Consider the following 26078-nt stretch of genomic DNA (forward strand, 5'->3'; position numbering starts at 1 on the left):
ATAATGCTTCAGTATTTTTATACATTTTGTGTTAGAATAATCATGTACAATGTGGTCACTGTGCCTTTCCCTCTTATGCTATACATTCAATCTTGTGGAACACCTAATCAATGATGGACACTCCTATGGACAGCCCCAGGTTTCCCATGGTCATAGAGTCATAAAAATGTACAGCACGAAACAGACCCTTCAGTCCAAATTGTTCATGCCGATCAGATATCCCAACCCAATCTAGCCCCATCTGCAAGCACCTGGCCCATATCCCTCCAAACCCTTCCTATTCATATACCCATCCAGATGCCTTTTAAATGTTACAGTTGTACTAGCCTCCACAAGTTCCTCTGGCAGCTCATTCCAGACACATTCCATCCTCTGCATGAAAAAGTTGTCCCTTAGGTCTCTTTTATATCTTTCCCCTCTCACCCTAAACCTATGCCCTCTAGTTCTGGACTCCCTCACCTCATGCCCCTCATAATTTTATAAACCTCTATAAGATCTCCCCTCAGCCTCCGACAGTCCAGGGAAAACAGCCGCAGCGTATTCAACCTCTCCCTACAGCTCAAATCCTCCAACCCTGGCAACATCCTTGTAAATCTTTTCTGGACCGTTTCAAATTTCACACCAACCTTCCGATAGGAAGGAGACCAGAATTGCATGCAATATTCCAACAGTGGCCTAACCAACGTCCTGTACAGCCGCAACATGACCTCCCAACTCCTGTACTCAATACTCTGACCAATAAAGGAAAGCATACCAAGCACCTTCTTCACTAACCTATCTACCTGTGACTCCACTTTCAAGGAGCTATGAACCTGCACTCCAAGGTCTCTTTGTTCAGCAACACTCCATAGGACATTACCGTTAAGTGTAGAAGTCCTGCTAAGATTTGCTTTCCCAAAATGCAGCATCTTGCATTTACTTAAATTAAATTCCATTGGCCACTTCTCAGCCAATTAGCCCATCTGATCAAGATCCTGTTGTAATCTAAGGTAACCTTCTTCGCTGTCCACTACACCTCCAATTTTGGTGTCATCTGCAAACTTACTAACTATACATTTATGCTCACATCCAAATCATTTATATAAATGATGAAAAGAAGTGGACCCAGCACCGATCCTTGTGGCACTCCACAGGTCACAGGCCTCCACCACCCTCTGTCTTCTACCTTTGAGCCAGTTCTGTATCCAAATGGCTAGTTCTCCCTGTATTCCGTGAGATCTAACCTTGCTAATGAGTCTCCCATGGGGAACCTTGTCGATCGCCTTACTGAATCCATATAGATCACATCTACTGCTCTGCCCTCATCAATTCTCTTTGTTGCTTCTTCAAAAAACTCATGATGTTTAACAGACATTGTAATCACCATGCGTTGGGATCTTACAATGCATCCCATTAATTAATATTCCAAAGTTAATGGTTAAAAACTTGATTATTCATTGGACTGCTCAAATTCTGTTATTCATTGTTATCCCTATCAGATTCTGTTACTCATCTTATATTTCCTACTGTCCAAATCACAAGAGATACAAAGGAAGTTAATTCTTATTAACTGCTATAAAAGACATAATATTAGTTCAACGATAAAGTTACTTATATGTAAAGTATGTCTACCTACTGTGAGCATTCTTTACTTCGAAGATGGAATAACACAGCACATTACGGGCTCTTCAGCCCTCGATGTTGTGCCTGCCTTTTATCCTACTCTAAGATCAAATTAACCTACATATTCTTCATTTTGCTATCATCCATGTGCCTATCCAAAAGTCGCTTAAATGTCCCTAATGTAACTGACTCTACTACCACCACTGGCAGTGCTTTCCATGCACCCACCACTCTCTGCGTGAACAACCTGCCTCCAATCACCTTAAAATTATGCCCCCCTTGTGAGAGGCATTCCTGACCTGGGCAAAAGTCTCTGACTATCAACTCTATCTATGCCTCACATCATCTTGTACACTTCTATCAAGTTGCCTCTCACCCGTTTTCATTCCAATGAGAAAATCCCTAGCTCCCTCAACCTTTCTTCATAAGTCATTATATTACATTTTTTTTACTTACATTACAGTGTGGAAACAGGCCCTTTGGCCCAACAAGTCCACACCGACCCGCCGAAGCGTAACCCACCCATACCCCTACATTTACCCCTTACCTAACACTACGGGCAATTTAGCATGGCCAATTCACCTGACCTGCACATCTTTGGACTGTGGGAGGAAACCGGAGCATCCGGAGGAAACCCTCGCAGACATGGGGAGAATGTGCCTAATCACATTGTGATTGCCTTTCCCCCATCTATAACCCTTGCCCCATGGTCTATACCTATTCCTTTCCATCACTAAAGTAAACATAACCAAATTGTGGTCATTATCACCAAAGTGCTCACCAACCTCCAAATCCAACACCTGGCCGGGTTCATTACCCAGTACCGAATCTAGATTAGATTAGATTACTTACAGTGTGGAAACAGGCCCTTCGGCCCAACAAGTCCACACCGACCCGCCGAAGCGCAACCCACCCATACCCCTACCTTTACCCCTTTAACCTAACACTACGGGCAATTTAGCATGGTCAATTCACCTGACCCGCACATCTTTGGACTGTGGGAGGAAACCGGAGCACCCGGAGGAAACCCACGCAGACACGGGGAGAATGTGCAAACTCCACACAGTCAGTCGCCTGAGTTGGGAATTGAACCCGGGTCTACAGGCGCTGTGAGGCAGCAGTGCTAACCACTGGGCCACCGTGCCGCCCACAAATCTAATGTGCCCTCACACCTTGTTGATTTTGTTGTGGTGGACTGTGCATCTTAATAATGATTAGGAGACGCTGAGGATTCCTCAAGACATGAAGCCTTTATTTGCAAACAAAAGCTGTGACAACCAGAGAAGTACTTGCTGATTGCCCCCGAGCAGTGAGAGTTCTCTCTTGTTTATGTCTTTTGAAAAGCAGCACCCTATCCCGTAACATTAGCAAAACCACTCACACTAAGCCTTAACCAATCACACTCTGCCACAATTGTCTTCTGGTTTACACCCAGTCCATCATGTAGGGGAGATTTCATACAATATACTCACTCTTATTTCATAGTTATGTACCCATATTTATCATAGTTATTTACCATAGCCTGTCTGCATACTGTCTGCATACTGTTCATTCCTGAAGAAGGGCTTATGCCCGAAACGTCGATTCTCCTGTTCCCTGGATGCTGCCTGACCTGCTGCGCTTTTCCAGCAACACATTTTCAGCCCTGTCTGCATACTGTGTCAGGAAACCCTCCTGCACACATTGGACATAAACTGACCCATCTAAAATACTTGAACTATAGTATTCCCAGTCAATATTTGGAAAGTTAAAGACCCCATTATAATCACCCTGTCACCCTTGCTCCTATTGAGGATCATCTCTGCTATCCTATCCTTTACATCTCTGGAACTATTTGGAGGCCTTTCAAAAACTCCCATCAGGGTAACTTCTCCTTTCCTGTTTCTCATCTCAGCCCATACTACCTCAGTAGAGGAGTCTTCATTGTCCTTGACTAACAGTGCCACACCTCCCCCTCTTTTACCATTTTCTCTGTTCTTACTCAAACTCAATTCTTATCAAACTGTCTCCAACAGACTTTTGCGGCTGCTGTTTATGCAGAACTCTGTCACCTTGAGATTATCCCTTCTCAAAGTTACCACTGTGTTAACTTATAGCCTCACTTAAATGTTGAATCACACTTTTAATTCTTAGCAAGGTTTGAGAAGATTTGTAGCTCAGGTTGAGGTTTTGGATGTAGGTTTGCTCGCTGAGCTTGGAGGTTCATTTGCAGACATTTCATTACATTACTAGGTAACATCTTCAGGGTGTCTCATGAGAAGCAATGCTGAAAAATTCCTGTTCCTTTTCTCAGGGGGTGGTAGAGGGGGGTCTAACTCGATGTATTTGTTGATCTACTATCCCTTGAGAAAAGGAACATGAAGTGACTTCACCACAGGAAATAACATCACCAACCCAAAGAAACCCAAACATATAAATAGAAAGCAGGAACTTTCAGCATTGCTTCATGAGGCTCCCTGACGATGTTACCTAGTAAAGTAATGAAACGTCTGCAAATGAACCTCTAAGCTCAGCGAGCAAACCTACATCCAAAACTTTTAATTCTGTTTAACTCCTGTTCGCCATTTTCTGCAGGTTAAAGGGACAGCTAGCTGTCAGCCATTTTGTGTCTGTCAGTTATGGGCATCCCTAACACTGCCATAAAAGTTCAACATGGTAAACAACTTATCAATTGACACCACAGGTATCCTGCCTGGCACTTAACTGAAGTCATATAACTTTGTGGAAATTATGTATCATTCACAATTCCAAATGATCTCTAAAAACAAAAAAACAATAACTTGTCAGAACTAAAATCAAATATTTATTTCATCTCTATTTTAAAATTTAAATTTGTAAATGATACTAACATATTATACACTTTTTTGAGTAACAAGACAAATGTAACCATGTACTGTGTTGCATTCTGCCAGTATCCCTTTAACAGACTTGCTCACAATATCATTACTGTACCATAGCACGTGACTTGAGATAGAAAGATTTTATTTGGGCCCACTTGAAGTATGACATGCTGATGAAACATGAAACTGTCTGCAACTGAATAGCTCAATGTTAGCCCAAACACAGATGTGTTTATGAATATAATATTTGTAGATCTTATTGTTGTTTGGATCTTTTAATACCATAGTTCTTATAATAACATAAGAACTAGAAACAGGAATAGACCTCAAGCCTGCTTTACCATTTGGTATGATCATGGCTGATCTCATCTCAGCCCCTACTCCATTTTCATGCCTGTTCGCCATATCCCTTCAATTTACAGGCGGCACGGTGGCACATTGGTTAGCACTGCTGCCTCACAGCGCCAGAGACCCGGGTTCAATTCCCGCCTCAGGCGACTGACTGTGTGGAGTTTGCACATTTTCCCCGTGTCTGCATGGGTTTCCTCTGGGTGCTCCGGTTTCCTCCCACAACCAAAGATGTGCAGGTAAGATGAATTGGCCATGCTAAATTGCCCGTAGTGTTAGATAAGGGGTAAATGTAGGTGTATGGGTGGGTTGCGCTTCGGCGGGTCGGTGTGGACTTGTTGGGCCGAAGGGCCTGTTTCCACACTGTAATCTAATCTAAATCTAAATTCATTACTAAGTAAGGAATGTCTATCTCCTCCTTAAATCTACTCAATGTCCCAGCATCCATCACATTCTAGGGTAGTGAATTCCACAAACTCACGACACATTGATAGAAGTAATTTCTCCTCAGCTCTGTGTAAAATCACTATAGAGTACCCCTTATCGTAAAATTATGACCTCTTGTTCGAGACTGCCTCATATGAGGAAATATCCTTCCTATATCTACTTTGTCAATCATATTTAGCACATAACATACCTCAATTAGATCTTCTCTCATTCCTGAAAACTCCAGAGAGCCTAAACTGTTGAAGCTCACTTGGAAATTAGTTTTTTGAAACTTCTCTGAATTGCCTCCAGGATATCTACGTCCCTCCTCAAGCACGACGACCAAACCTGTATGCAGTCGCACTAATGCCTTGTACAGTTTCAGCAACCTTTCCTTACTTGTATACTCTCTTCAATTTAGCAATAATTGCCAAAATTATATTTGCCTTCTCTGTTATCCTCTGCACCAGAATACTGGTTTTCTGTGATTCATGCATGAAGACACCCAGATCCTTTTGCACGAAAGCATTCTTTCCATTGAGCTAATAGGTTGCCTTTCTATTCCATTTAGTCAATAAGTTGCCTTTCTGTTCCTCTGACAAAGATAGATAACCTTATACCTATCCATATTAAACTCCACCTGCCATCTTTTGGTCCATTTACTTAATCTATCCATATCCATTTTTAAATTTCTTATTTTTTCATTTCAACTTAGTTTCCTATTTTTTCCCACCTATTTTTTTTTAATCCAGCATCCAAGTCATTCATACAGATTAATATACAAGAATTAACAAACTTTGAGGCATCAGGCAAAGACACTCTGTTGGAGGGAAAACAACACATTTGGTAAAGAGTGATAAATGTCTAAGAAGTTATGATTATAAAAAAATTACACCATGATCTTGGTCCAGATATTTGGGAACCTCATTGAAGATCAACAGTATTTCAGCCCTAAACTTCTTTATTTTGAATCAAAGAATATACCTGATACCCTCCTTTTTTTTGTTTTTCGGTTTCAATCACCTGATGAAGGAGCGTCGCTCCGAAAGCTAGTGTGCTTCCAATTGAACCTGTTGGACTATAACCTGGTGTTGTGTGAGTGAAATATATGTATTCCTACAACTTCCTCAGATTTCAGAATTATCAGTTTATCTTTTTAAATGACACTTCCAATTGCTTCAAAATTCAAGCTTTTTCTAGAACAAAATCGAGAAAAAAATGCATTTCATGCAAATCCACAGGACTCTAGCATTTGTTTCACTTCATTGTAATTCTCTTCTTTAGATTCCAGAAGGGGTGTTAAAATTAACACACATTACAATATCATTGGATACTTCATTTGCATTCTACATCCTTACAACATTTTCTTAAAAACTGAAGTCAGACTCAAAAATATGCAAGCAAGCTAAATATATTTTTATGTTGGTTGTCGTGAATTCCATTTTTCTTCAAGTGCTTCGAGGTTTATTTTACAGGACCCTATCCCTATCATATTCTAGGTTTCTCTATCCTGAATAGTTGCCAAAAGCACATATTCTACTTCAAAGGCACCACAGGAGCTTGAGAACAATTCTCATCCAACTGCCTATAAGTTCAGGGAGTGGCCCCACACACCTCTCATAAAATTTCTCTATGTACTTGCAATTTTTATCTCTCTCCTCCAGCTCCTGTCTGAGTTTTACTAAGTTGGCCTCATATCTCCTATTCTGGTAAATATATCAGAGTTCTATGAAGGAGTGATATGCACTGTGATAAGGAAGAACCCAAAGGCATGCAGTTCTAGGACATGTTTGACAAGATGTCACATAAAAAGCTATTGCACAAGGTAGAAGCATGTGAAAAAGGTAATACATTTTCACAGATTGAAGATCGGCTAACTCAAAGAAATGGAGGTTATGTTTACATAAGTCTTTTTCTGACTGATAAGATATGTCAACTGGAATCCTGCAGGGGGGTGTGTTGGGCTATCAATTTTTCACAATTTGTGTCAATGATAAGGGAAACAATAGTGGGTAACTAAATATGAAGATGACACAAAGGTAGGAATTTATGTGATGCAGAGAACACAAGGAGGTTGCAGACTGATTTGGATAAGGTTGATTGAATGGACAAAAGTCTGGCAGATTATAATGTGATGTATAATGTGTTAAAATATTAAATTGTTGAATTTGGCAGGAAGACTAAAAAAAGAGAGTATTACCTCAGCAGAAAATAACTGCAGTGTTTGAATATGTAGAGAAATCTAGGTGTTCCAGTTACAAACTGTGACTGTATAGGTGGAGCAAGTATTTAAGAAAGCTATTGCAATGCTGACCTTTTTTTAATGAAAGGAATTGAACATAAAAATAAGTATGTTATGTTTCAGTTTCCCATGCACTGGGGAGACCCCATCTTGAATTCTGTGCAGTTTTGATGTCCTTATTTAAAGAAGGTTGAGATAAAAGGAGGCTTATTATGTCAATATTTGGAATGAGTGCGTTAATATAAGAACATAGTCTTATCAAGGGGATCAAGGGCAATGGGGAGAATACAGGAGAATGGAGTTAAGAAACTTAGCAGTCATGATTGAATGGTGGAGCAGATTAGATGAGCTGAATGGCTTAATTTCTGCTCCTATATTTATGGTCTCATGGTCTAACATAAGAACTAGGAGCAGGAGTGGGCAATTTAGCTCCTCAAGCCTGTTCTGCCAATCGAAATGGTCATGACTAATCTTATCTCAACTTCAACTCCACATTCCTGCCCACCCTGCATAGCCTGTCAATTTCCAATTAAAAGTCTATCAAGCTGCAGCTTAAATTTACTCCATGTCCTGGTGTCCAGTGCACTCAGGGGAACTCAATTCCAGAGATTCACTACCCTTTGAGAGAAGTATTTCCTCCTCATCTCGATTTTATGTCTGCTAACCCTTATTCTCTCATTCTTGATTGCCTCACAGCAGAACCAGCCACTCTACATCGAAATGGTTTGGTTTGACATAAGTTTGGGCTTGTTTCCATTGGAGACTAGGAAGCTGAGAGGTGTCTTGATTGAAGTATGCATGGTCCTGAATGGTTTTGTCAAGCTGGACAAAGAACTGATACTTCCTCTAGTGCGTGAATCCAGAGGAAAGGAACACTGTTTAAATATTAGAGCTCATCTTTCTAAGAGAGATATGAGAGTTTTCCGTCCCACAGCAATTGACTTTGGAATTTCCTGTGTCAGAGGGCAGTGGAGGTGGGTCATTAAATATTATTAAGGCAGACGTAGATAGATTTATGCTGTTTTGACAGAGTGGATTGGAAGGGTACGGATTGGGAAATGAACTGAGGACACGGGAGATGATGCCAAGAGAAGAGAGAGGGAGGGAGAGTGGGAGAGGGAGAGGGAGAGAGAGCGACCAAAAAGAGATAGGCAAACAAAGAGATAGCTCCTGCGTAATGTGCTAACCAGAAGTGCAAATGATTGAAAATGGTATGGCTTTTCTGGAACAAAAAGGACAGATATAGGGGCATGAGAAGAAGGAAATTAACATAAGAGAGAAGATGGAGGGATGTTCACATTCTGAAAATTTTAACTCAATGTTGAGTCTTGAAGGCTATAAGGTACCCAGATGGAAAATGAGGCACTATTCCTTCAGCATGCATTGAGCTTTGTTGGAAAATTGAGACAGAAATGTTGGCCAGGGAACACGGCGATCTGTTAACTGGAGTATTGTGTCAGTTCTGGTGGTACATTTTAGGAAAGATATGCAGACAGTACAGAAAAGCTTCACAAGGATGTCTCTGGCAATGCGGAATTTCAGTTAAGAAAACAGATTAGGGAAGTTGACTCATGTTCCCCTTAAAGGCTGAGATTAGATTTGGTAGAGGTATTTAGAATCAGGAATGGTCTAAACAGAGTAGATTTTGAGAAACTGTTCTCGCTCATGAAAGGATCACGAATGAGAGGACACACATTTAATGGAAACGCCAAAAGAATTAATGACAACACAGGAAAAACATTTTCACACAGCGAGTGGTTAGGATTGGAATGCACAGCCTGAGAACGTGGTGGAGGTAGATTTAATCATTCAAAAACACTTTGAAGAGAATTTTCTGAGAAGATTTGAAGGTGTCGGTGTTGGACTGGGGTGTACAAAGTTAAAAATCACACAACACTAGGTTACAGTCCAATAGGTTTATTTGGAAGCACTAGCTGTCGGAGCACTATTCCTTCAGCTACCTGATGGAGAGCACTCCGAAAGCTAGTGCTTCGAAATAGACCTGTTGGACTATAACCCGGTGTGTGATTTTTAACTTTCAGAAAAGAAGAGTAGACAGAGTTATGGAGGAAGGAGTTCAGGGAGTGGCAGGAAAAGTGTATCACTCCGTCAGGGAGCCATGCACACAGTGAGATGGATGGTTTTGTTCTGCACTGTAACAATTCCATGGTACAAGTTTGTTCGCAGGAATGGAAGGGGGTACGAGTCATTTCCTTCACACACCCATCTTTGACAGCTTCTAAAAGGCTGTATATGTCACCCATGGAGCCCTGACAACTTCCTGGAGCAGACAATTGGAATGTCTCACAACACTGAGTTTCATTCCAAATCGATGTGCCTAAACAATCTCAGGTCCTACAGCCTGGGACAGTCTCCGCTGATTAAACTCAACCAGGAATTGGGCTACCACTGTGCCTGTACCACTCGCATTTTAAATATCTTCCCCAGAAGGGATCAGCTTCACTCCATACCAACAGAATGGTCAACTCTGATGATTCTGACTCATCTGCTCCTTCTGTTGATCCAGCTGAGTTGCTGTCTAGTTCCTGGCTGCTGAATGTATCTTATGCCTTGTCATCAGGATTGTTTCTTTTTGACCCGTCTTCTCTTGTTCGGTTTGAACTAACAATTTGGGGTGACATGGCCCACTTGTTTACATTTTCGGCACTTGGCCTCTCGAGTCCAACATGTCCGCTCCTAATGGCCAAACCTGCCACATTGACAGTATTACCCTATTGAACTTCCACTCCTTTATGCCCGTGGACACAGACACCCAACTGTGCTGCTTCGCTGGCTGCCAACTTCGTAGAGGTACCAATTTTGAAATCCAGGTCTCTCCATTCGTAACTTCCATTGAGCGGCTTCATGCTAGAGGCCACAAAGTAAACTGCAAGGCAGCTTGTAGGAACCTAGGAGAGAGTGAGGACTGCAGATACTGGAGATCAGAGTCAAAGAATGTGGTGCTGGAAAAGCACAGCAGGTCAGACAGCATCCGAGGAGCAGGAGGATCTTGGAGGAATCCTCTGAACTTGCAATGTTCCACTAACCTCTTTAAGGTGGCCATGAGTTGTGCAATGGACACTGTCTCTTTCATAACAATGAAAATATTCCGCAGTCATCAGTGACTTTGGTGCAAAGTGACATTCCAGAACTTCACATAGTTCTTTATTGGTTTCTCTGGTTTACCAGGCTCCTTAGAATCACGTAGGTTTTGCTCTCTGAAAACTAGTATCCTTAAGTCTTCAGCCACTCTAGTTGCCTTCAGGTACACATTAAAATGCTCGGTGGATGGAATTCAACTTTCTGAAACTTGACAAGCAGTCCCATCATTCCAAATTGGCCTGCCATTTGTTTTCCTGCCAGTGGGAATTTTTCCCACCACTTGAGTCTGTATAGCTAGTAGCCGCTTGCTGCCCTCAGTGAACACTCTCCACGACAATGTCAGTAAGCTCCTGGGTGAATACTCCCTTTTTTACCCGTCACCTCACGACTGCTTCTCTCAACGTTTTGGGCCTTCTCTCAGCAAGCCTATCATGCTACCTCCACAATCCTGCACTGTTTCCAAGGTCCAGATTACATTTGATTTCCTCCCTGCCTTCCAAAAACGATGGCAGCACACAGTTAGTGGGCCGTGTCTCTGCTTTGTCGCCTATGTTTAGGTGAATTTATAAAATAGAAATGTAACTTAAGATCGGCCAGTGGCCCCTGAACAAGGAAGAATTTATTACATGTCTTTACAGCTACAGAGTCAGGCCGAGGCTGATACAAAGCTCCTGTTCTGGGTCACCTGACCCACTCTCGTAAAGGGACAGCAACCCCCAACGACATACATAATAGGTGCTATATGTTTCTTGTGCACCGCTAAAATTATCATTCTGGTTGTATGCAACTGCAGAATGTTTTAACAAAATAGATATCCATGACATGCAAATGTAGCACAAATAGAATTCCACTGGGGGTAGCATGAGGTCTATGAGATATTGCATTATGATTCTCTTTACTAACTCACTCACAAGCACTCTATGTTTACTACATCGCGTTTCCATTCATGCATTCAAAAACTACATCGCGTTTTTGGAGTACATTTTGTTTTTACATGATAAACTAAAAACCCCTTCCTAGGCTGCCAACATGACTGTTTCTTTACATCTTTCAATTCTTATTGGCCCCATGCTGCAAGCAGTGTTTAGACCTGTTTCTGTGTCAAAGGCGGTCCCTGAATAAATGTTAATATTGTAACCTACTCAGAAAAATGTCAATCTGCCATCATGTCTCCATAACTCACTCGAAACTATGGAAAGAATATAATATGAATTAACCCTTAGCAAACGTGTCTCGAGCCCTGAATAGGCTGCAGGACATCAAACAGTTTCCTCACCATGTCCCTACAATCTGCTGCTTTTTATCTTTTTGAAATTTCCTTATCCACTATCTATTTCTATAAGGCCGTACTAGCTATTTCTAACTTCTATTTATGACTACCATCTCGTACTAACATATGGATTTATACTTTTTAAATACATATTAAATGGGGCACCACCCTCTTTAAGAACATTACTATCAGAACAGCACTTCCATGAAATTGCATGAATGATTGTGTAGGAACTGTCAAAAACTGGCAATAGTAGATGAAATCTATGACCCAGCTGCGGGAGATCAGCTTAATATCCTCTATTTTTTATTTACTGCGTGTATAATTTCTCACTTATTTAGATCATATAAGTTTGTATATTTACGAACATTACTAGCTTTAAGGACAAAAGGACGATCACCTCATAATTATGCAAGCTCAGACCAGACAGACATTCTAATCCCATCAGGAGTAACAGCCAGTATTTAGCAAGTGTTTAAACTATTTCCTGCTTCCCCAGGACAGATGTCACACATGCTTGTGTACAATAGATACACCATAGTGCTAAAATTTTAAATATAATAAGTGTATAAAAGAGGCTACTGCAAAACGGTGGCTGAGTGGTTAGCACTGCAGCCTCACAGCACCATGGTCCCAGGTTGAATTTCAGCCTCAGGCAACGGTCTGTGTGGAGTTTGCACATTCTCCCTGTGTCTGCGTGGGTTTCCTTCGGGTGCTCCGGTTTCCTCCCATCATCCAAAGATGTGCAGGTTAGGTGAATTGGCCACGCTAAATTGTCCATAGTGTTGGGTGCATTGGTCTGAGAGAGATGGGTCTGGGTGGGCTGCTCTTCGGAGGGTCAGTGTGGACTGGTTGGGCCGAAGGGCCTGTTTCCACACTGTAGGGAGTCTAAAAAAAATAAAAACGATACATTGGGTTCCATCGCCACCTCAAACTGTGCCACTGCGGATGCTCAGTAAAGAGGCAGGTTTTGCCACTCACCGATTTTAGTTGCTATTGAACATGATGCCACAGGTCATTTCATGAAACTGAAATGGGACTTCCGACCTATTTAGTCAGCCAGCCTGCCATGTTATCCATTCCTACAAGCTACATTAAATACCATTGTCAGTGCTCACAGCTGTTTCCTCACCTGTCACTGGGAAAGCTGGGATTGTTGAGGGCATTTTTGGTGAGGCAGGTTTGTGTCAGATTGGAGAGTCAAGACCAGGATGGGCGGCACAACAGTTGACAAAGATTGGACCTCAGATGAGGAGCAAGATGACCAACATCAGCAGCAACATTGAAATGTTCTGGAGAGTCCTACAGATGGGCAGCATAGCAGGGAATAGTGGAGAGGAGCAGCAGAAAGATACTGTTTGTATAACAGAGTGTACAATCAAGCACCTTGATCTCTCAAATGTTTCTGGAAACTTGGAATGCTATATCACGTGGTTACAGAGATGACCACCACCCTCAATAGTTTTGGCTTTAGATCCTTCCAGAACACTGATGGAGATATGTTTATGATTTCCCTGAAGGCTCGATGTAAATACATTTGGCAGATTGGTGATTGATTTTTTTTCCTTCATTGGCAATGTCACAAACAGTTGCCGATGGCAGCCAGGATGAGTGGGCTTTCTATGTTTTTTATTGGATGGTTTCACATGGTGCTGAATATCACTGACCCATACACAGAGTAATCTGTGCAGCCCTGACCAAATAGGATTATCCACCAACTGCAAATGGTTCCACTCCATTAATACTTAGCTGGTATGCAGCTTCACGAAAAGGCAAAGTTGTGGCTCTCATTCCTGGAGAAACTGACATTAGATCCTGTGCAATCATGGCTCACTGATCTGTTTGACTTTCCATGATGTGGAGGTGCCGGCGTTGGACTGAGGTGGACAAAATCCAACAGGTTTATTTGTAATCACGAGCTTTCAGAACGTTGGTCCTTCATCAGGTGGTTGCTAGGGGATAAAGGATATCCCCATCAAACATACCCAATGATACTCATGAGAAACCTATCAATGAAACCAAAAGCAGTATCAAGAGAGCTTTATGATACCTGGTGCTTGCCATCCAGGATATCCAGAATGCGCTGTTCAACACAACTGCACAACCCAAGCAGGAAGATTTTGAGTTGCCTAAGAAACACAGCCCAGAGAGCAAATCATCTGCACTTTCACTGGTTTTAGATGTGAGAAGAGGAGGGAAGTGGTGAACTTAATGTACCGGTTGCCTGGAATGCCAGGGATTGCCATTGGCTGATCATCTGTATTACTGGACTGAAGTGAAAACAACACAGATGACAAATATCCTCTACCAGCCCCTGCCCACATCCCCTGGCAGGCATCAATTTCACTTATTCAAAACAATTAAATTTCTTTCAACAGCAACAGTGCCGAGGAAAAGTTATTTTTGAAACAATTTTTGAAATAATTATTTTACAGAATGGAATCACCTGACAAAAATAAAACTTTTAACCTACTGAAAGGAAAATGAGAAAGAGTCATGGATTCAAAATGTTGACTATGTTTCACTCCACATGCTGCCTGACTCACTCACTCACCGTTTTTAAAAATTTTTAGTATTTTTAAAAATTGTATTTACACTTTCAGAAATGATTACCTCAAAGACAGTTTATGAACATCTTTTTCAACTTGACCTCTTCAAAAAGCCAGTGAGGATTGCACAGCATGGAAATGACTGACAGCTGGAACCAGGTAGGATATTTAATCCAGAGCTTTTTTTCAATTAATGCTGCTTTTCCCCTCAGCTATTAGCAACTATTAGCAACTAATGCTGTCTGTTTGACAAAATTTCCAAAACCAGAAATGTTGCTTCATTACTTTTCTCCTGGAGTAATTATATTCTCATTGAGTAATCTCTGCAAGTGCATTACAATGCAGTCCAAACCCAGATGTTCATTTCAGCAAAGTGCAGGCACAACTGTACAAGGCTGGTTTAATTAAATGAATGTTCTGTAAATCAGCCACCAAATGTTTCTATATCTAACTTTACAAAGAATGAGATTATCTTTGTTCTTTCAGGGTATGTTAATGTGAACATTTATATTCTTGGAATGGGAAAACTCAGAGGCTGCAGGTACAGGAACATTGATTTGACTAATTTCATAAACATGAATGTTTAATTGTGTACCAGTCATGATCATTGTGCATTTAATATGACATCCCATTATACTTTATCTTGTGTATAGATAAGCAAGAATAATTTTCAAACAAAAAGAAAATGGATTTTTTTTTAGTCATTCGATACTACAGGACCAGGTGTCGGCCATTCAGTCCCTCAAGATTGTTCCACTGTTCACTAAGATCATGGCTGCCCTTGGCCCATTTCCTTAATATCTTTACTTAACAAAAGAAAAAAAAATCTCAGCTCTAAAATGAATAATTGATCCTGTATCCACTGTTTATGGAAGAGAGTTCCAAACCTTGACCACCTTCTGTGTGAAGTGCTTTCTCACATCCCTCTCCTGAATGGTCTGGTCCTGTTGCCATACACTGCCCCCTAGTGCTAGAATCTTCAACCAATGGAAATAATTTATCATTAACTACCCTGTCTTTTCCGGTTAATATCTTGAAGACTTTGACGAGATCACTATTTAATCTTCTAAATTCTAGAGAAAACAGGCCTAACTATATAATCTCTGCTCATAACTTAAGCCCTGAAGTCCAAGTATCTTTTTTGTAAACCTATGTTGTGCTACCTCCAAAGTTCCTAAGGTGTGGCGCCCTGATCTGTTCACAGTACTCCAAGTGGGGTCTAACCAGGGTTTTATATAACTGCAGCATAACTTCTGTATCCCTTTACTTCAAACCTCTAGACATAAGGCTATTTCATTAGCTTTCTTGATTATTTTCTGCACCTGTTTGTGACATTTTAAAGATCTATATACCTGACCTCAAATCTCTTTGGACATCTATTGTATTTAAGTTTACACTAGAAGGTATTCCAATCTATCCTTCATTGGTCCAAAATGGATAACCTCATACTTGAACTCCATTTGTCACAGTTTTACCCAATGATCAAGGCTAATTGTAATTTTGTAACTTTATAATTTTATGCAATCATCTACACTGTCTAAAACGCTACCCAACTTTGTATCACCAGCAAATTTGATTACTTGCCTTTCTATATCATTGTCCAAGTTGTTAATAATGTGAACAATTGAGGCCCTAAAACACATTTTATGGGATACCACAGGTCACATCCTGCTAAATTGAGTACCCAAACATAATGCCCATTTTCTGTCACCTTTTGCTCAACCAATTTCCCAGTTATGTGACCTCAGTTCCATGGACTTCTATCTTAGTTAACAGTTTCTATGTGATACTCGATCAAATGCCCCCTGGAAGTCCATATGAACAATATCCATAGACATTCCCCTGTCCACTACCTTAGACACCTCTTCAAAATTTCAATGAACTTTGTCAGGCCTGACCTATCTGTCATGAACCCATGCTGGCTCTCCCTGCTGAACTGAAATTTTCAAGGTGTTCAGTTACCCTAGCTTTAATGTGTAGACTCCAACAATTTCCACACCACATGTGTTAGGCTAACTTTCACCCTACTTAAAAAGTAGAGTGACATGAAATTTTCCAATCCAGACGGACAACTCCTGTATTTAGGGATTATTATAGTTAGGGTGTCCACAATGTGCTCCTCTACTTCCTTTAACACTCTCGGGTGGAAACAGTCAGATCCTAGGTATTTGTCACAAACAAAGACAGACGTTGCTGAGAAAGCTCAGCAGGTCTGGCAGCATCTGTGAAGAGAAATTAAAGTTAACGTTTCGGGTCCAGTGAACCTGAGGAAGGATCAGTGGACCCAAAATGTTAACTTTAATTTCTCTTCACAGATGCTGCCAAACCTGCTGAGCTTTTCCAGCTAATTCTGTCTTTGTTTCTAATTTACAGCACTCATAGTACTTTTTGTTTTTTACCCGGATTGTCAGTTTTTAACTCCATTAATTTCCTCATTACCCATGTTTTATTGATATGAATCTTATTCAGTCCCTGTTACTCATTCACTATCAATTTCCTTGTGACTTCCAGCGAGCCAACCTGCTTCTCTACTGCAAATACTGAGGCAAAGTAATTCTTCAACATGTCTGTCATTTCCCCCGTAGTCAGAGACAATATCCCAAGTCATTCGTGGGCCAGCATTGCTCCTGCTCAGCCTTTTTACAGAACTCCGAGATTAGAGGTTGGGAGAAAATACCAAACAGGTATTAAAGCACTGAAAGAACTTGAAAGAAAGAAGATACATTTACATAGCTGTTTTCACAACTTCAGAATGTGTTTTGTAGTCACTGAAGTACTTTTCAAGTCTAGTTACTGTTGTAATGCAGCAAACATTGTTGTCCATTTGAAGATAACAACGTTCCATATACAGCAATGTCGTAAGTGGCCAGATAATCTGTTTTTGTGACACTGACTAAAGACCAATATTGGCCAGTATGACCCAAGAGGTGTGATTTGAATACACACACACATACATATTAGTATGAGTTAGTTTAGAGTTTGGATTTTGAAATAGCAGCATGTGGTTTTTAGTTTATGTGTACAATGAGGTTTCATGACTTAATTGTCAGTATTTCTGGAGCCATGTTTCTTAACCAGTATATGTACGAGGGCAGCTTCTTGACAAGTCATGAGAATTTGCTTGGATTGTGAAAATTGTACAATTAAAGAGTGTAAACATTAGATAGAATTGGCTTTCATTTGGTTCTGAAGAATCAGGATTTTGTTTTGCTAAAAACCCAAAGACTGAAAAACATTCGTTGGCAATTCATAGAAAACCTGATTGAAATTAGAACAAAGAACCTTACAGCACAGGAATGGGCCCTTCGGCCCTCCAAGTCTGCACTAATCCAGATCCTCTATCTAAACCTGCTGCTTATTTTCTAAGGAACTGCCCATTTATGCATCTGTCTAGATACATCTTAAATGACACTATCACTCCTGCTCCTACCACCTCTGCCAGCAACCTGTTCCAGGCACCCACTACCCTTTGTGTGAAGAACTTTCCACGTATATTTCCCCTAAACTTTTCCCCTCTCACTTTGAATTTGTGATCCCTAGTAATTGAGTCTGGGAAAGGGTTTCTTGGGATCCACCCTGTCTACACCTCTAATGATTTTGTAGGCCTCAATCGGTTCCCCCCTCAACCTCCTTCTTTCCAATGAAAATAATCCTAATCTACTCAAACCTCTCCTCATAGCAAGCACCCTCCATACCAGGCAACATCCTGGTGAACCTACTTTGCACCTCTTCAAAGTATCCACATCCTTTTGGTAATGTGGCAACCAGAACTGTACAGATTATTCCAAATTTGGCCGAACCAGTCTTATACAACTGTAACATGACCTGCCAACTCTTATACTCAATACCCCGTCTGATGAAGGAAAGCATGCCGTATGCCTTCTAGATTTTGTGTACAAGATGTAACTGGTTAATTTTCCACATTTTTGGGTGTATGCCTGTACTGGAACAACTTAGACCAGGGGGTGCAGCAAGTTTTCGAGGCAAGTCTTCAGCACTATTGCCAGAATGTTACCTGGGCTCACAGACATTGCAGTATCCAGTGTCTTCAGCTATTTCCTGATATCATGTGAATTGAACTGACTGGCTGAAGACTGGCATCTGTGATGCTGGGAACCACTGGTGGATACCAAAATTACCTCTTGGCCCTTCTGTTTGAAGGCCATTGCAAATGATTCAGAATTGTCTTTTAAACTGACATGCCAGTATCCCTCAATAGTCAGAATGGGGATATTTATAGAGCCAAACCCTCCAATGAGTTGTTTCATTGCCCACCACCATTTATGACGGAATGTGGCAACACCACAGAGCTTTAATCTGATCTGTTGGTTGTGGAATCACTTAACTCTATCCCTTGTTGCTGAGGGGCATGCAGGGAGTCCTGTTGTGGAGCTTCACCAGTTTGAAATCTTGGGATGCTCTTGGGATGTCCTCTTGTACTCCCTATTGAACCCGGGTCAATCCCCTAACTTGGTAGTAACAGTTAATTAGGGGATAAACTGGGCCATGAGATGCAGGTTACATTGAAGTGCGATTCCACTGCTGCTGATGGCCCACAGAACTTCATGGATATTCAGTCTTGAGTGAGAGATCTGTTTGAAGTACGGTTATAATGCCACATGAAGAAAGACATTCACAGTGTGGAGATGGTTCTCCATAAAAGGTCTGTGTGGGTGGTCACCCTTACCGATACTGTCACAGATAGATACATCTGTGGTAGGCAGATTGGTAAGGATTATGCCAAGTGTATTTTTCCCTCTTCTTCCCTCACCTGCTACAGACTCAGGCTTTTAGCTATGTTAGTTCGGATTTGACCAGTTCAATCAATAGTGGTGCTGCTGAGTCACTCTTGGTGATGACATTGAAGTTCTCCACCAAGACTACATTCTGCATCCTTGTCCGCCTCAGTGCTTCCTCCAAGTGTTGCTGAACAATAATGATTCATCATCTGAAGGAAGACAGTAAGTGGTAAGTGGGATTAAAAGCTGATAAATTCCCAGGGCCCAATAGAGTATATCCCAGAGGACTGAAGGAACTAGGATGCGTTGGTGCACATCATTCAAGATTCTACAGACTCTGGAATAGTTCCTATGGATTGGGAGAGATAGCTAATGTAACCCCACTATATCTTAAAAAAGGCAGGTAGACAGAAACAGTGAATTATAGACGATAAGCCTGACATCAGCAATGAGAAAAAATCTAGAGTCTATTATAAAAGATTTAATAGCAACAGTTTAGAAAACAATGACAGAATCAGACAGCATCAGCATGGATTTACAAAAGGGACATCATGCTTGACAAATCTATTGGAATTTTTTTGAGGATGTAATTAGTACAGTTGGTATTGGAGAGCCAATGTTGACGTAGTTTACTTGGAACTTTGAGAAAACTTTATATAGGGTAACACAAATAAAATTAACATGCAAAATTAAAGTACTTGGGATTGGGGCAAGAGAACTGGCTGTCAGACAGGAAACAAACAGTAGGAATAAGTTGGTCTTTTTACTAAGCAACAGGCAGTGAATTGTGGGTTACTGTAGGGCTCAGTGCTTGGAGCCCAAGTATTCACAATATACATTCATGATTGAGATGAGAGAGTTAATATCTTCAAGTCAGTGCAATTTGGACAAGTTGAGTCAGTGGGAAAATGCATAATGTATAATATGGATAATTGTGGTTACCCACGTTGGTCGCAAAACGAGGAAGACAGATTATTATCTGAATGGTGATAGATTGATAAATGGGGGAAATGCAGCTAAGGTGTCCTTGTACACCAGTCGCTGAAAGCAAACGTACAGGTAGTCAAGAAGTCAAATAGCCTGCTGGCCTTCATAGCGAGAGGATTCAAGTAAAGGAGCAAAGATGCCTTATTGCAATTGTACAGGTCTTGGTGAGTATTGTGTGCAATTTTTGTATCTTTATTTCAGGAAGCTATGGGGGGAGTGCAACAACAATTTACGACACTGGGACAGCAGGACTGACGTAAGAAGAAAGACTGGATCAATTACAATTCTAACTAGAGGTCAGAGGAATGAGGGAGGATCTCATAGAAACTAATAAAGTTCTTACAGGACTAAACAGGGTAAATGCAGGAAGGAAGTTCCCAATGATCAAAAGACCTGAACTAGTGACCACAGTATAAGAATATAAGATAAGCCATTTCTTCACCCAGAGAATGGTGAGTCTGTGGGATTCTCTGCCATAGAAAGCAGTTGAGACCAAAACATTGCATGTTTTCAAGAAGGGAAACAAATATAGTTCTTGGGTCTAAAGGGAATGAGGAGAAAGTAGGTAAGGGGACTGAGTTGGATAAGCAGCCGTAATCATATTGAATAGTAGAGCAGGCTCTAAAAGCAGAATCACATACTCCTGCTCCTATTCTCAATGTTTCTCACATTGTGTTACCAACTGATGGTTGCATTGCATTATAAAAGCAAGTCTTACTTTTATCACTAAACCCTAAATAATTTTCCTAAGAAATCTAAAAGGTACTTTAAAGATCATAGCAGGGTGAATTAAAAACATTTTATTAAATTCATGTGCAATTATAATCATGTTTTAATTAAAAGCAAATTACAGCAGATGCTGGAATCTGAAACCAAGAGAGAAAATGCTGGAAAATCTCAGCAAGTCTGGCAGGATCTGTAAGGAGAGAAAAGAGCTGACGTTTCGAGTCTAACTGACCCTTTGTCAAAACGGTTTTAATTAATGTTTTTTTTAAATTAAATCCATTTGCATGAAATGCCAGTATCCAGTGCTTGACATCAGTGAAAACCTCTTTGTTTTGATGATGATGCATGTGCATATGCAATAGATACTCAAAGATATGTCCACTGAAAATAGTATATGCGTTGTGGTCAATAGGGTGTTTTCATTTGAACAACTAATTACCTCCCAATACAATATCAAGTTTGGCTTCCTATGAAAGTACTTGCCTGCTATTACTTGATTCATCCATTCTTGTGCAAATACAACCAATTGTTTTTTTTTCTATTGCATTGTTCTATTAACCTTGTGTATTGAAGGCATTTCCTTCGGAAAAGAATCTTCATCAAATATTTCTTTCCACTAATTTATTGTGTGGTGTGCGACTTGATTATGTTTCAATGGTTCCATTTTTTTGATCAAGTAAAGGAAAATGAAAATAAACAAGCTATCTTTTAATTCTGAGCTTGGAAATGACACCACCATGTTGTCACATACAAGATACATTTATCTCTGCTGGTTCTATTTGTTGCCAACAAACATCACTTAGGTGGATTTGCCATTGGGATGAATGCCCATAAATTTTGCTGTCAAATCAATGTTCAGTGTGGTTATATATCTCACTCCATGGAATGAGTATAAAAAATTAACACAGATTTCTGGTAAGCTGAGAAGGATATACAGCATCATGTGAAATTATGAAGCGAGTACAAGATAAGTGAATGGTCTCTGTAGTTAAAGTCATTATGTATCAAGGTAACAGACTACGATTACATGAATATATTCCTTGCAATGACAACAAACTTGCAGCATGCTGACGGTTCACGTGTATTTGGTTAACAATGGAATTGATTTCTTTCTTGATTTGTTGAAACTTAAGTAATGCATTGCATAAGGCAATGGTTAGACCACAATTGGCTATCCTAATACACCAAGAAAATTCTACAGAGAGATCTCTGAACAGCCAGGAAGAGGTAGAGTAGATATGCAGACAAATCTCAGAGAAATGTAAAATAGAAAGGTAAAATAGTAGGGGATTCCAACTTCTGTCTAGATTAGAGTGGTGCTGGAAAAACACAGCAGTTCAGGCAGCATCTGAGGAGCAGTGAAATTGGCCTTTTTGGGCAAAAGCCCTTCATCAGGAATACAGGACTTTTGCCCGAAACATTCCTGATGAAGGGCTTTTGCCCAAAACGTCGATTTCACTGCTCCTCGGATGCTGCCTGAACTGCTGTGTTTTTCCAGCACCACTCTAATCTAGACTCTGGTTTTCAGCATCTGCAGTCATTGTTTTTATCTCGGGGATTCCACCTTCCCCAGGATAGACAGAGTGAAATACCCAGGGAGAATTCTAAAATGTATCTAAAAGAGCTTTTTAAACCAGCATACAGAATGTACTGCAGATGCTGGAGATTAGAGTCAAGATTGTGTTGCTGGAAAAGCACAGCAGGTCAGGCAGCATCCAAGGAGCAGGAAAATTGACGTTTCCAGCAAAAGCCCTTCATCAGGAATGTCCTATCAGAGAGCGGCAGTTCTATACCTAATATTAGGAAATGAAGCTGGACAAGTGATAGAAGTGCCAATGGGACAGCATTTCATGAATAATGACCACACACCTCAGCCAGGTTTAAAGTAATCGTGGAAAAAAACAAAACCAGTTTTGTAATTGAGGGTAGGCTAAATTTTAGTACAATATGACGGTAACCAAAGTGGACTAGACAGAATCACTTGGTAAACCTACATCCAAAGTGATAGTCTTTTGGAAAGAAAATGGCGAAAATGTCCTCGGAAAGATGAAGAGTGGACACAAAAATTCCAGAGAACCCTGGATATCAAGGAACATACAGGATTGGATAAGGAAATAAAAGGAAGCTTATGGTAAATACCATAACCATCTTCCTCTGTGATAGGTATCACTCCAATTAGCAGAGAATTTACACCCTGATACTCATTGATTCCAGTTTTGATACTCATTGATTCCAGTTTTGCTAGGGCTCCTTGATTCCACACTTAGTTGAATGTGGCCTTGGTGTCTCATGGAGTCACCCTCACCTCCCCTCTGGAATTCAGCTCCTTTGCCCATGTTTGAACCAAGGTTGTAATGAGGTCAGGAGCTGAGTGGACCTGACCGAATCCAAACTGGGCGTCACCAGCAACTTATTCCTGATCAGCTGCTGTTTGATAACAGATTTGAATATAGTGCTGTGAAGGGTGGGGACACAAAGGTTTGAAAGGTTTATTTCTAACTCTCATCATTGAGTGTGTACAGTGCAGATTCAGCAGAATTATGTCAGGATGTGAATTTGTACTTATTTGGAGAAATTTGAGATATCAGGCCTATTTTGCTAGAGCAGAAATGGCTAAGAAGAGATATACAGGTTTTTTAAGTTAAAATATTTGTAGATTATATAAAAGAAAGATCATTTCCTTTGGCAAATTTATGCATTGCTTTGATTATTAAGAAAGTAAAGAGAAGTATGAGGAGAAATTTCTTTGTGCAGGAAGTTGTTAGAGCATTTGCCTCAGGGACAGTTGAGACAGACAATTGCAGCCTTGAAGACGGGAAAGGATAAATATTCGAAGCAGATGGTGAAACAGGACTCTCAGAAGAGAAACAGTCTGCAGGATTAGTTTTGAATGGCTTTGGCAAACAGTTCATATCGGTGTAGTTAGCAGAATCTCCTCCTCCGCTGCTGCTGTAAACTCCATGTTTGGCTACAAACACAGGTGAAATAATGCACTCAAACTAACAAAACCTTGCTGTTACCTAACTCCAAACATCCTACCTCCTCCAAGCGATTGAGGATGTTTATGGACCAATAATCATTGGAACCACTGGAATATTTTGAACTAGCAAGTTATTTAATAAATCAATGCCATCAATCAAAATGAAAAACTGCATTAATTGCCAATTTTAAGTTTACCTTCTTAAAAGTACTGTTTTTCTTTTTAGATGAGTAATGATGTACTCATTACTCTTTGAATAATGAATAGAGTATTCATCTGCTGTGACTTCAGCAAAACGTCTCCATGTCCCAGGAATGAATGAAAAAAAAACTCAGAGAAAGGGCAAACCATCCAATATTAAGTTTACCTTGCAAACTTGTGTTAAAGGTGCATTGACAATCAGTAGAGGAGTAAACCTTTAAAGTTCTAGGCTGTATGGATATGTAGTTAACATTGTATGTATTATACAATACAGGTAAAGACAAAACAATTTCTGGAAGAATGCAGATGATTAGCTTTGTTCAATGTAGCAGCAGGAATTGATGATGGGTTTTCAAATTGAAAAGTGTTTATAGTCCACAAGGCAGCTGGCCTGGATTACATCAACTGTTGCTGGTCCACCTATAAAGAAATGTCAGAAGAAAAATGATCATAACAAACATTAAAACTTACTCTGACAATCACCTTTTCAAATAATTTAAATTTAATTAAAGATTCTTTTACTCCGTTATGTGATAGTAACAAAAGTAATTCATATTTACTGAATTCCTGCTACCCAATTATGACAGTCATAGACCGTACAGTACAGAAACAGGCCCTTGGCCCAGCTGGTTCATGCCAACTGGGTTTCCCAAACGATGTAGTCCCATTTAGAACATAGAACTGTACAGCACAGGAACAGGCCCTTCAGCTGACTAGATTGTGCCAAACACGATGCCAAATTAAACTAATCCCTTCTGCCTTCCCTTGGTCTACATCCCTCCATTTCTTACATATTCATGTGCTTATCTAAAAGTCTCTTAAATGTCCCTATTGTATCTGTGTCCACCATTATCACAGCAGCACCTTTCACACTCCTACCACTCAAATTTCCTTTGAACTTTCCCCCTCTCACCTTAAATGCATGCCCTCTAGTATTAGACATTTCAACTCTGCTTTGACTGGCAACCCTATCTATGCATCTTATAATTATGCAGACTTTAATCTAGTCTCCCCACAGTCTCTGCCACTTCAGAGAAAACAACCTGAGTTTTTCCAGCTTCTCCTCACAGTTCATATTCTCTAATCCATGCAGCATCCTGGTAAACATCTTCTGCAAAGCCTCCACAGCCTTCATGTAATGGGATGACCAGATTGGAACACAGTACTCTAAGTGTGACCTAACCAAAGTCTTATAAATCTGCAACATGGCATCCTGACTCTTATACTCAATTGCCAGTCCAATGAAGGCAAGCATGTGAATTTGTATTATTTGGAGAAATTTGAGATATCAGGACTATTTCGCTCGAACAGAATTGGCTAAGAAGAGGTATAACAAGTGTTTTAAGTTAAAATACTTTTTGTAGATTCTTTACCACTCTATCTACTTGCGTGGCCAACTTCAGGGAGCTATGGACTTGACCTCCAAGATCCCTGTGTACATCAAAGATCCCTCTGTACATCAATATGCCTGTGTGTGGCTCAGATCACTCGAAGATAATTTGGTGAAAGGGCAGGAATGACAGGGATTACACTTCTTTGGGGGTGGTGGGGGGACAATGAGTGGTGTCATCTCCAATAGCCACCTTATGGCACCCCGAGATTGCACCTTGAACTGTACCTCCCTGCCTGCCCTCTCATTTCCAACAGAGGAGGAGGTTGTAGCATCGTAGCAATGTCGCTTGGCCTTCTAATCCAGCTGTATTAATCACACTTTAAAAGTTAGCACACATTAGTACATCAAGAAGTCCTTTTAGAGTCATAGAGTCATAGAGATGTACAGCATGGAAACAGACCCTTCGGTCCAACCTGTCCATGCCGACCAGATATCCCAACCCAATCTAGTCCCACCCGCCAGCACCCGGCCCATATCCCTCCAAACCCTTCCTATTCATATACCCATCCAAGTGCCTCTTAAATGTTGCAATTGTACCAGCCTCCACCACATCCTCTGGCAGCTCATTCCATACACGTACCACCCTCTGCGTGAAAAAGTTGCCCGTTAGGTCTCTTTTATATCTTTCCCCTCTCACCCTAAACCTATGCCCTCTAGTTCTGGACTCCCCAAC

The 26078-nt window shown here is 40.7% G+C and overlaps 1 protein-coding gene and 1 long non-coding RNA gene across 10 annotated transcripts in view; one reads left to right on the forward strand and one right to left on the reverse strand.

Annotated features, from left to right (window-relative positions):
* LOC122559054 (xanthine dehydrogenase-like) overlaps positions 1–26078 on the reverse strand; it is a 360223-nt gene that overhangs the window by 162315 nt on the left and 171830 nt on the right. For 5 of the 6 annotated variants that reach the window (XM_043708275.1, XM_043708265.1, XM_043708304.1 and 2 more), the window contains one exon: positions 22322–24432. The exons of the other annotated variant lie outside the window; for it this stretch is intronic. In XM_043708275.1, coding sequence (XP_043564210.1) covers positions 24365–24432 — 68 coding nt within the window. In that variant the 3' untranslated portion in view covers positions 22322–24364. Of the gene's footprint in view, positions 1–22321; positions 24433–26078 lie in introns of those variants that run through there. 6 annotated transcript variants of the gene reach the window in all.
* Positions 1–26078, forward strand: part of LOC122559084 — a 77066-nt gene that overhangs the window by 6289 nt on the left and 44699 nt on the right. For all 4 annotated transcript variants that reach the window (XR_006314340.1, XR_006314339.1, XR_006314342.1 and 1 more), the window contains exons 3-4: positions 14434–14538; positions 14866–14920. This is a non-coding gene — a long non-coding RNA (uncharacterized LOC122559084). The remainder of the gene's footprint in view (positions 1–14433; positions 14539–14865; positions 14921–26078) is intronic.

Source organism: Chiloscyllium plagiosum, chromosome 2 (assembly GCF_004010195.1).
Source record: "Chiloscyllium plagiosum isolate BGI_BamShark_2017 chromosome 2, ASM401019v2, whole genome shotgun sequence".
NCBI classification, from domain to species: Eukaryota; Metazoa; Chordata; class Chondrichthyes; order Orectolobiformes; family Hemiscylliidae; genus Chiloscyllium; species Chiloscyllium plagiosum.